The following is a 12,003-nucleotide window of genomic DNA, read 5'->3' as shown; positions in this document are numbered from 1 at the left end:
GTGTTGGATTTGCCCCAAACATGATGCTCTATTTAGGACATAAAGTTTGCACACAGGATGTATGTTTTGTAATATTTTGATTCTGTACAGACTTCCTTCTTTTCACTCTGTCATTTAGGTTAGTATTGTGGAGTAACTACAATGTTGTCAATCCATCCTCAGTTTTTTCCTAATCACAGCCATTAAACTCTGTAACTGTTTTAAATTCCCCATTAGCCTCATAGTGAAAACCCTGAGCGGTTTCCTTCCTCTTCGGCATCTGAGTTAGGAAGGATGCCTGTACCTTTATCGTGACTGGGCGTATTGATACGCCATCCAAAGTGTTATTAATAACTTCACCATGCTCGAAGGGATATTCAATGTATTTTTAAAGATTTTTTACAAATCTACCAATAGGTGACCTTCTTTGTGAGGCATTGGAAAACCTCCCTGGTCTTTGGGGTTGAGTCTGTGTTTGAAATTCACTGCTCGACTGCGGGACCTTACAGATAATTGTATGTGTGGGGTACAGAGGTGAGGTAATAAAAAGCATGAGTTGACGCACAACCAGAGAAAATGATTTAGTGTAGAGGTGCTAGAGGTAACTGTGAATAAATTGTAAGCTATAACAAACAAACAAAAATGCCTTACGTAACCTGGTTCAAGCATTCATGACATTACCCCGAAGAAGGCACAGTGATGCCGAAACGTTGGTGGTTTACTCAATAAATGACTGGGAGTTTATACATAGAGTGTGCGACTCTCTTTGTTTTTATAGCCCACGGAGACAAGGTGGCCATCTTTTCTTTTTATGTTAAACACTATCATTGTAAAAAAAAAAGTGCACTTTGACATTATGGGGCATTGTGTGTAGGCCACTAAAGACAATGACACAAAATCCCAATTGATTACATTTTAATTCAGGCTGTTATACAACAAAATGTGGAAAATGGTCAAGGGGTGTGAATACTTTCTCAAGGCACTGCAGCTTTACTCTTATAATATATAAAGACAGGGAGTGCTAGAACAGTGTGTTCCTCACACTCGTTTTGCTCCATTAGCCATACATTTTTTACTGCATTCCTGCTGTGTGTTGTTGGCACATTTGCCCTTTGTGTGTATGTTGTTGGAAAACATCATTCCCTGAGCTCATCCACAGACATACTGTATGTGGCTATTGTAAATTGGCCTATTGTGTACATGAGGATTAGAGAAGTCATGACCGCTACTACTCACTATTGAGCCAGTTGAAAATCTAGTTGAGCTAGTTAGCAACAACCAAAAAATGTCAGAGCGGAAGACAGTCGTTGTACCAGGGTTAATAGAGCTCTGTTCAACTACTCTCCCATTCCATCTGCATGCAATCATTTTCTGGAGATCTATTTTGGATGATTGTAAGCTATTGTCCATCATCTTGCGATTCATGCAAATGTGATGAGAGATAAGGGAGTATTGTTTGATCATAGCAGGGCAGAGCAGTTGGAGACATATGGAACGGTCAACGTGGTTGTTCTGTCCACAGCGGCCCAGTCAAAGCTTTGATATTAAAATCTGTTGTGTATCCTCTGTAGCACACTTTACCTGCGCTGTATGTGGCGAACAGTTTGCCACCTCTTTCAGGCCTACTTCAGAAAGGAAACAGGAAGAAAGGAGTGCAACGCTGTAAAAGAAAAAGGGCCACCCTGCTGCTTTGATTACGTAGCCTTTTGATTCATCTTAGTTGTTTTAAAAGCACAGCTACATGAATTGAACCATTGAGACAAAGGGCTTTTTCGACAATCTTTTTGACTGTTTTTTCAGCCCTAAGAAATTTTTCACTTGAAACGGAGGATGGCGTGTTGTGTGATTGGTATTGGCTAATGTTTGGTCTATCAAAGACGTTTGACCCTCGACCTTGTTCTGCACCTTTTCAGAGTGAGCGACTATCTGGACACTTGGACAGTGCACTTATGATCAATTCTAACAATCACTTCTACCCTGACCTCTATTCAAGTTGCACGTTCAGGTCACTGTCCCTGTCCTCACCAATGGACATGCCGAGACACTTGATATGCAAATGCGGTAGGTGACTTCAAACCTAGAATCATGAGGATTATCAGTGCCGTGGATGCTGAGGTTTAACAGACTGCACTATGACCCCTAGTGGACATAGCTGGTGAATGTTTCCGTTTCCAGTGGCTACGGTCAGAGGTCAATTGTCTGCTATTGCCATTCAATGGAGCTACCCAATGATGTTCCTTGGTATTTATGGATTAAATGTAGGTTTTCTAGTGGCTTGGGGGATCTGTCTCTATTTTTTCATCGTTGTATGGCCGCTCTGCCCTCACACTTATAACTGAGGCTCTGCAGCGGTTTGTCAGTCAGCAGCTGAATTAATGCTGCTGTACAGCTTTAAGAATCCTTACAGAATGTGAGCGCATGCACACACACACACGCACACACATGTACATGCACACACATGAACGCATAGTCGTGCATACACACACACACACACACACACACACACACACACACACACACACACACACACACAAAATTCCCCAAAGACGGAGAAATGAACAGAGAGAGAGAGAGAGAGACAGAGAAGGGAAAAGGATGATGGATCTTCTTCAAGTTGTAAAGTTATGCGTTAATAAACAAGCTGTGCTCAGGCTGCCTCTGGCACAGCGGCGTATGTCCCATTGGCAGATCTGTCAGCTCGCTCACGTTCAATAAAAACAGTCAGCCGCCTAATGCCGTCACATCGTCAGTTAGCCACTATTAGTCCATAGATGAATGGAATTCCCTCTGTTCCAATAAGGTAGCCGAGTGAAGCTGCCTCTGTGTGATTGCTGCCACAATGATGAATCGCTATATACGCCCCCTATGCAAAACGCTGGAAAGGAAAAGGTCCATTGAACACCACCATTGAACACCACCACTAAACCAATATCAAGACCTGGGTGTTACTCTGTAGTATCTGTGTAGCTGCTTTAGCATGACAGTCTGATCCAATGTATCAATACAGGTTTGCATGTTGCTATGTCGCCCACAGTATATGCTATGCTATATATGTTGTTGCATATTATATGCTACGTATTACTTATATGTCACTACGACCAAACTTGTGCATCCCGTCTAACGGCACTATTGTATCAGGAAATATCGCTACATAAGCCTGGCAAAAAAGGTCCCAGTGGCAAAAGAGGTTTCTAACCTCAAGGGTATTTGACTGGTAAAATGAAGGTTCTCGAAACCTAGAATAGAAAACACTGCAGCGAAACCTGTTCTGTGTTATGTTATGGTTGTATTTGTATCTCCATGGCGATGGTGTCTTGTTGCAGACGGACCACGAGCGGCGCTGGGACTGGCAGCGCTTCACCCAGACCCAGATGCATGTGGTGGCCCAGAGTTGGCAGCGGGATCGGGCTGACCTGATGTTTAAAGCCCTGGTGACCCTTGAGGAGGCCAGGCAGACCCATCGGGAGGAGCTGGCCCTCCACACAGACCGCAAGCACCAGCAGGACATCTGCTCCCGCCTCAGTGACAAGGTAGAGATACATGCAGTACACTGAAATGGCATCTTATATTCTGAAATGGCATCCTATGTCTGAAATTACATCCTGTGTCTGAAATGGCACCCTATGTCTGAAATGGCATCCTATCTGAAATTACATCCTGTGTCTGAAATGGCATCCTATGTCTGAAATGGCATCCTATCTGAAATTACATCCTGTTTCTGAAATGACATCCTATGTCTGAAATGGCACCCTATGTCTGAAATGACATCCTATGTCTGAAATGGCATCCTATGTCTGAAATGGCACCCTATGTCTGAAATGGCATCCTATGTCTGAAATTACATCCTGTTTCTGAAATGGCATCCTATGTCTGAAATGGCATCCTATGTCTGAATTGGCATCCTGTGTCTGAAATGGCTTCCTATGTCTGAAATGGCATCCTGTGTCTGAAATGGCATCCTATGTCTTAAATTACATCCTGTGTCTGAATTGGCATCCTATTGTCTATATAGTGCACTATTTTGACCAGAGTCCGCAGCAAAAGTAGTGCACTACTTAGGGAATAGGGTGCCATTTGGGACACACACCTTTGCCTGACTGTGTAGAAGACCTCCACTAAGGAGGCAGCTAATGCCTACACGACTTTCAAAATCCTAATATCGCCAAGACTGTTTTTCATGTTGTTGTTTTTTGTCTTGCCAACGTAGTGGTGCACACACTTAACGATCTGGCACTGAACAGTAACACAAGATTCTTTACTTGGTCGTGAGGATTATTGATACCACGCTGTCTTGCGAAAACAATGATGTGATGAGAATGTTTGGACTCCTGAGTGACGTAGCGGTCTAAGGCACTGCATCTCAGTGCTAGAGGCGTCACTACAGATCCTGGTTCGATTCCAGGCTGTATCACAACCAGGCCGTGATTGGGAGTCCCATAGTGTGGCGCACAGTTGGCCCAGCATCGTTAGGGTTTGGTCATGGTAGGCCGTCATTGTAAATAAGAATTTGTTCTTAACTGACTTGCCTAGTTAAATAAAAAATAAAATAGCTTTTGCAGGCTCAAAAAAGTTTTCAGTCAGACATTCATGCTTGCCATACAGAGTTGAAATTCCTTGCCAATATTTTGAATTGAATAACATTGCTTGTGAACTTCAGAGCTGTAACGATTTGACACTTTGGCTTTACAAACGCGTACTGGTAGTCATCGCTCCTGCTTGAGAGTAGACATTCTGGGTGATGGGATACAGCGTCATCATCTCAACCGCTCCTTCTCTGGAGAACTCTCATTGGCTATTGCTGATCACCGTTCTCAAAACTTGACAAAATCAAACATGTTTTAAAATATCAGGACATCTGGGACTGCTCAAATACGAAATCAGTAGCCCTCAGATTGAGTCTCTGTCCCGCTCACATTAAACGAGCGTCGGTGACGGCCACATGCCCCGAGTAGGCAACGACAAAGGGATTTTGTCTCCGATCTCAAAAACTTGTCTGGGACTGCCAAATCGGGGCTAACATTGTGTAGTGTACACCAGACTTTACTCAACTCTCACTCACTGACATTTTCTCTTGCCAGCTAGCTTCTCATGCTCGGTTCGGGATGCCACTAGTGATGGGCTGTGAACGCTAACAAGCTAATAAGGACAGCCTTGTCTTGCCGACATGTTGTAACTGTATTGGAGGGTTTGTTCGATTCGCTCAAAAAGCAAGTTGCGTTATTTTTTTGTACTTTACTCCTTTCATCTTTACCTCAATCCGGACTAGTCTCCCAGTCCCTGCCGCTGAAAAACATCCCCACAGCATGATGTATGCCACCACCATGCTTCACCGTAGGGATGGTGCCAGGTTTCCTCAAGATGTGATGCTTGGCATTTAGGCCAAAGAGTTCAATCTTGGTTTCATCAGATCAGAGAATCTTGTTTCTCATGGTCTGAGAGTCTTTAGGTACCTTTTGACAAACTCCAAGTGGGCTGTCATGTGCCTTTTACTGAGGAGTGTCTTCCGCCTGGCCACTCTACCTGATTGGTAGTGCTGCAGAGATGGTTGTCCTTCTGGAGAAAATAAAAGTCTCCCGTCTCCACAGATGAACTCTAGAGCTCTGTCAGAGTGACCATCGGGTTCTTGGTCACCTCCCTGGCCAAAGCCCTTCTCCCCTGATTGCTCAGTTTGGCCGGGCAACCAGCTCTAGGAAGAGTCTTGGTGGTTCCAAACTTCTTCCATTTAAGAATGATGGAGGCCACTGTGTTCTTGGGGACCTTCAATGCTGCAGAAATATTTTGGTACCCTTTTTTTTACTAGGCAAGTCAGTTAAGAACAAATTCTTATTTTCAATGACGGCCTAGGAACAGTGGGTTAACTGCCTGTTCAGGGGCAGAACGACAGATTTGTACCTTGTCAGCTTGGGGGTTTGAACTTGCAACCTTCTGGTTACTAGTCCAACGCTCTAACCACTAGGCTACGCTGCCGCCCCTTTGCATTGACACAATCCTGTCTCAGAGCTCTACGGACTATTCCTTCGATCTCATGGCTTGGTTTCTGGTCTGACATGCACTGTGAACTGTGGGACCTTATATAGACATGTGTGTGCCTTTCCAAATCATGTCCAATCAATTGAATTTACCACAGGTGGACTCCAAACAAGTTGTAGAAACATCTCAAGGATGGTCAATGGCAACAGGATGCACATGAGCTTAATTTTGAGACTCATAGCAAAGGGTCTGAATACTTATGTTTTAATTATTTTATACATTTGCTGGAAAAAAAGTTTTGGTTTTGTCATTATGGGGTGTTGTGTGTAGATCACTGAGGACCTTGTTTTATTTGATCCATTATAGAATAAGGCTGTAACGTAACAAAATGTGGAAAAAGTCAAGGGGTCTGAATACTTTCCGAAGGCACTGTAGATGTAACGGTTTTCTTTAGTTGAAGGAGAGGCGGAGCAAAATGCAGAGTGGTTTCTATTCATGTTTAATTTAATAAAGACACTATACATGAATAAACTAACAAAACAAGAAATGTGAAAAAAACAAAACAGCCCTATCTGGTGCAAACACAGAGACAGGAACAATCACCCACAAACACACAGTGAAACCCAGGCTACCTAAGTATGATTCTCAATCAAAGACAACTAATGACACCTGCCTCTGATTGAGAACCATACTAGGCCGAAACATAGAAATACCCAAATCATAGAAAAACAAACATAGACTGCCCACCCCAACTCACGCCCTGACCATACTAAATAATGACAAAACAAAGGAAATAAAGGTCAGAACGTGACAGTAGATGACCATGTCACAGCGATTAAATCAAAACAAGTTAAAACATCCCTAAACACAATACATTAAATTACACAAATGGCCCATATAGAGAAATTGCCCACATACCGTGAAAATAACAGACCTATGCCCTATACAGTGCCTTAGAAAGTATTCACACCCCTTGGCTTTTCCACATTTTGTTGTGTTACAGCCTGAATTTAAAATGGATTCAATTGAGATTTTGTGTCACTGGCCTACACGCAGTACACCATAGCATAAAAGTGGAATTCTGTATATATACGCTACTATTTAAACGTTTGGAGTCACTTAGAAATGTCCTTGTTTTTTAAAGAAAAGTAAATTATTTATCCGTTAAAATAACATCAAATTGATCAGAAATAAAGTGTAGACATTGTTAATGTTGTAAATGACTACTGTAGCTGGAAGCGGCAGATTTGTAATGGAATATCTGCATAGGCGTACAGAGACCCATTATCGGCAACCATCACTCCTGTGTTCCAATGGCACGGTGTGTTAGCTAATCCAAGTTTATCATTTTAAAAGGCTAATTGATCATTAGAAAACCCTTTTGCAATTATGTTAGCGCAGTTGAAAACTGTTGTTCTGATTAAAGAAGCAATGAAACTGGCCTTCTTTAGACTAGTTCAGTATCTGGAGCATCAGCATTTGTGGGTTCGATTACAGGCTCAAAATGGCCAGAAACAAAGGCCTTTCTTCTGAAACTCAGTCAGCCTACTCTTGAGAAATGAAGGCTATTCCATGCGAGAAATTGCCAAGAAACTGAAGATCTTGTACAACGCTGTGTACTACTCCCTTCACAAAACAGAGCAAACTGGTTCTAACCAGAATAGAAAGCGGAATCGGAGGCCCCGGTGCACATCTGAGAATGAGGACAAGTACATTAGAGTGTCTAGATTGAGAAACAGAAGTCCTTAACTGGCAGCTTCATTAAATAGTACCCTCAAAACACCAGTCTCAACATCAACAGTGAAGAGGCGACTCCGGGATGTTGGCCTTCTAGGCAGAGTTGCAAGGAAAAAGCCATATCTCAGACTGGCCAATAAAAATAAACGATTAAGATGGGCAAAAGAACACAGACACTGGATAGAGGAACTCTACCTAGAAGGCCAGCATCCCGGAGTCGCCTCTTAACTGTTGACGTTGAGACTGGTGTTTGTGGGTACTATTCAATAAAGCTGCGTAATGTTTGCACAATCCAGGTTTGGACATTTCTTAGAGACTTTTTTATTTATTTATTTTTATTTCACCTTTATTTAACCAGATAGGCCAGTTGAGAACAAGTTCTTATTTACAACTGCGACCTGGTCAAGATAAAGCAAAGCAGTGTGACACAAACACAGAGTTACACATGGAATAAACAAACGTACAGTCAATAACACAATAGAAAAGTGTGTGCAAATAAAGTAAGATTAGGGAGGTAAGGCAATAAATAGGCCATATTAGGAAAATAATTACAATTTAGCATTAACACGGGAGTGATAGATGAGCTGATGATGAATGTGCAAGTAGAGATACTGGGTTGTAAAGGAGCAACAAAAAATATGGGGATGAGATAGTTGGGTGGGCTATTTACAGATGTGCTATGTATAGCTGCAATGATCTGTAAGCTGCTCTGACAGCTGATGCTTAAAGTTAGTGAGAGAGCATACATGTCGCAGTGGTGGGTATGTATGGGGTTTTGGTGACAAAACGGATGGCACTGTGATAGACTGCATCCAATTTGCTGAGTAGAGTATTGGAGTCTATTTTGTAAATGACGTCGCTGAAATCAAGGATCGGTAGGATAGTCAGTTTTACAAGGGTATGTTTGGCAGCATGAGTGAAGGATGCTTTGTTGTGAAATAGGAAGCCGATTCTAGATTTAATTTCGGATTGGAGATGCATAATGTGAGTCTTGAAGGAGAGTTTACAGTCTATCCAGAAACCTAGGTATTTGTAGTTGTCCACGTATTCTAAGTCAGAACTGTCCAGAGTAGTTCTGAGAGAGCATGCATTTATGTAGTTTTACTTGCATTTAAGAGCAGTTGGAGGCCACAGAAGGAGAGTTGTATGGCATAGAGGCTCATCTGGAGGTGTGTTAACACAGTGTCCAAAGAAGGGCCAGATGTATACAGAATGGTGTCGTCTGAGTAGAGGTGGAACAGAGAATCACCAGCTGCAAGAGCGACATCATTGATGTATACAGAGAAAAGAGTCGGCCTGAGAATTGAACCTTGTTGCACCCCCATAGAGACTGCCAGAGGTCTGGACAACAGGCCCTCTGATTTGACACACTGAACACTTTCTGAGAAGTAGCTGGTGAACCAGGCGAGGCAGTCATTTGAGAAACCATGGCTTTTTAGTCTCCCGATAAGAATGCAGTGATTGACAGAGTCGAAAGCCTTGGCCAGGTCAATGAATACGGGTGAACAGTATTGTCTTTTATTGATGGCGGTTATGATATCATTTAGGACCTTGAGCGTGGCTGAGGTGACTAGTTCGGAAACCAGATTTCATAGCGGAGAAGGTACGGTGGGATTCGAAATGGTCGGTGATCTGTTTGTTAACTTGGCTTTCGAAGACTTTAGAAAGGCAGGGTAGGATGGATATAGGTCTGTAACAGTTTGAGTCTAGGGTGTCTCTCCCTTTGAAGAGGGGGATGACCGCCGCAGCCTTCCAATCTTTAGGGATCTCAGACGATACGAACGAGAGGTTGAACAGGCTAGTAATAGGGGTTGCAACAATTGCGGCGGATAATTTTAGAAAGAGAGGGTCCAGATTGTCTAGCCCAGCTGATTTGTAAGGGTCCAGATTTTGCAGCACTTACCCAGAAAGACTCACTGCTGTAATGGCTGGCAACGGTGCTTCTACAAAGTATTGAGTCAGGAGTGTGAATAGTTATGTAAATTACATATTTCTGTATTTCATTTTCAATACATTTGCAAACATTTCCAAAAACACGTTTTCAGGTTGTCATTATAGGTTATTGTGTGTGGATGGTCGAGAAAGAAAAAACTCCATTTAGAATTCAGGTTGTAACAAAATGTGAAATAAGTCAAGGGGTATGAATACTTTCTGAAGGCACTGTAACTGTAACTGTGACTGAGCGACACTTGAAATCTGTTTTTGGTTTGTGTACAGTGAAGAAATCCATAATGGCGTGTCTGGTTTGGTAGGTGATGTATGTCTGTTTGAAGTGTATGCAAATAGATTAGGCATTTTCAACATACAAATGTTTCTTAAAAAGACTAGAAGCGAAAGTAGTCAATTTCCCCTCAAACCTCAACCATGAAAGACTATTATTCATGTTGTTGATGTTAGTTCTGTGAGTGTAGTTAAGGGCCAGGCGTGTTGCTTTGTTTTAAGCCAGCTGCAGCTTTGCTAGGTTTTTCTATGCTGCACCTGACAGTAATCAAGACGGGGCAAGTTCAGAGCCTGAACAACTAATACAGTTGATCTTGTGTACAAAAACGCAGAACATATTTTTTTTTGTAACAGACGTACCTCTCCCCAACTTCACAATAACTTCTGTCAATATGACTTCACCATGATAACTGACCACACCAATGTTACTGTCACGTTCTGCCCATCGTTCTTGTGTGTTTTCCTTGTTTTAGTGTTGGTCAGGACGTGAGCTGGGTGGGCATTCTATTTTGTCTATTTCTATGTTTGGCCTAATATGGTTCTCAATCAGAGGCAGGTGTTAGTCATTGTCTCTGATTGGGAACCATATTTAGGTAGCCTGTTTTGTGTTGGGATTTGTGAGTGGTTGTTTCTGTGTCTGTTTCACCACACAGGACTGTTTTGGTTTTCACATTTATTGTTTTGTATATTTGTAGTGGTTTCCCGGTATTTGTCTTGATTAAAGATGTTTAACCCTAACCACGCTGCGTTTTGGTCCACTTCTCTTTCACCAGAAGAAAACCGTTACAGTTACTCCTAGGAGTTCAGCTTCTTCAACTTGTTCAGTGGTCGCACCCTTTATGTACAACTCTAGTGGAGGTTTAGTTCTTAGAGGATGCTTTGAACCAAATACAATGCTTATGGTTTTAGATGAGTATTTAAAGCCAGTTTATTGTTAATTACCCATTCTGACACTGAGTGTAACTCCTTGCTGAGAGACTGACAAGCAACCCTAGTTGCATCTTTTCCCCCATATGTTTCCCTCTTTACATTCTGTGATGCGAGCTAACTATTCAGTTATATGGATTTGTGCATGTAGCCCTTTACAACAAGTCAAATGAAAATGTTCACACAAAAAAACTATTGGCAAGAATAATTTTACAAATACTCCCAAGTGCTGCGTCTGGATTATCCTCCTTATACACATCAGACTAACATACTTAAAATAAAATAAACCATTGCATCTTCAACCAAAGAGTCCTGATCTCTTATATGTGTTGTGTCACAGATCAACCACTATTGGTTGACACTCTGGTTGGTTGAATGATAGACTGGGTCATGCTACAGGCATTAGTCAAAGTAAGAAGCTTCCTCTTGAGAGGACAACTAAATGATAACCAGTGGATGTTCAGGTCACCAAGAAAACACATTTCACATTTAGCATCAGAGACCTTGTCTAACATCAAACACATATTCTCCAGACAGTTTGCACTTGGTGACTTATATCAGCAGCCTAAAAGAAGAGGCTTCACATGAGGCAGGTGAACCTGCAACACGTCTACTTCATTTGTCATAAGATCCTCTCTGAGCTTTACAGGAACATGGCTCTGAACACCTCCCCTGTAGACGTTCCTGTCTCTTCTATAGATGTTATATCCTTGTAGTCCTACTGCCTTATCATCAAATGTGCTGTCTACGTGAGTCTCAGAAAGGGCTAATATTTTCTAAGATTAGCAAATTACTCATTCACTTTTTTTTTTCTCCAGAGGCTATATATATTTATGAGCTTTTATGAGTTAACTCACCCTTTCCTCAAACTGAACTCGTGCTGATAATAGCTTGTATTTCTGATAATAACAATAGAAGGAATTACGCAGTGCAGAGGTAGAAAGAATGCAGGCATCTTTGTGCATTCAATCCAAAATATTGCCAAGTTAATCAGAGACTTTCCCAACCGTATGAGTTCTGTTATAGTCACCTATTGTATTTCTGTGCTGGAGTTGAGTCAGAGCACAAATGGAAGTCTCCTTCCAACCAAATCTCTCCTGAGTGCTCATGGTCTTTATCATCCTGACACGACCAGAGCACAAGATGGATTCCCCTTGCCATTCTGTCAGC

At 42.1% G+C, this 12,003-nt stretch overlaps 1 protein-coding gene across 1 annotated transcript in view; it reads left to right on the top strand.

Moving 5' to 3' along the window:
* The window catches only part of LOC135547169 (coiled-coil domain-containing protein 148-like), a 50,339-nt gene that overhangs the window by 21,774 nt on the left and 16,562 nt on the right, over positions 1 to 12,003 (top strand). Inside the window, exon 10 of the mRNA XM_064975898.1 lies at positions 3,303 to 3,509. Within this exon, the coding sequence (XP_064831970.1) occupies positions 3,303 to 3,509 (207 nt within the window). The remainder of the gene's footprint in view (positions 1 to 3,302; positions 3,510 to 12,003) is intronic.

The sequence above is a fragment of the Oncorhynchus masou genome, chromosome 10 (genome assembly GCF_036934945.1).
Source record: "Oncorhynchus masou masou isolate Uvic2021 chromosome 10, UVic_Omas_1.1, whole genome shotgun sequence".
Lineage (NCBI taxonomy): Eukaryota > Metazoa > Chordata > Actinopteri > Salmoniformes > Salmonidae > Oncorhynchus > Oncorhynchus masou.
Note: the sequence above shows the minus strand (reverse complement) of the source record. Positions and strands in the feature narration are given on the sequence as shown.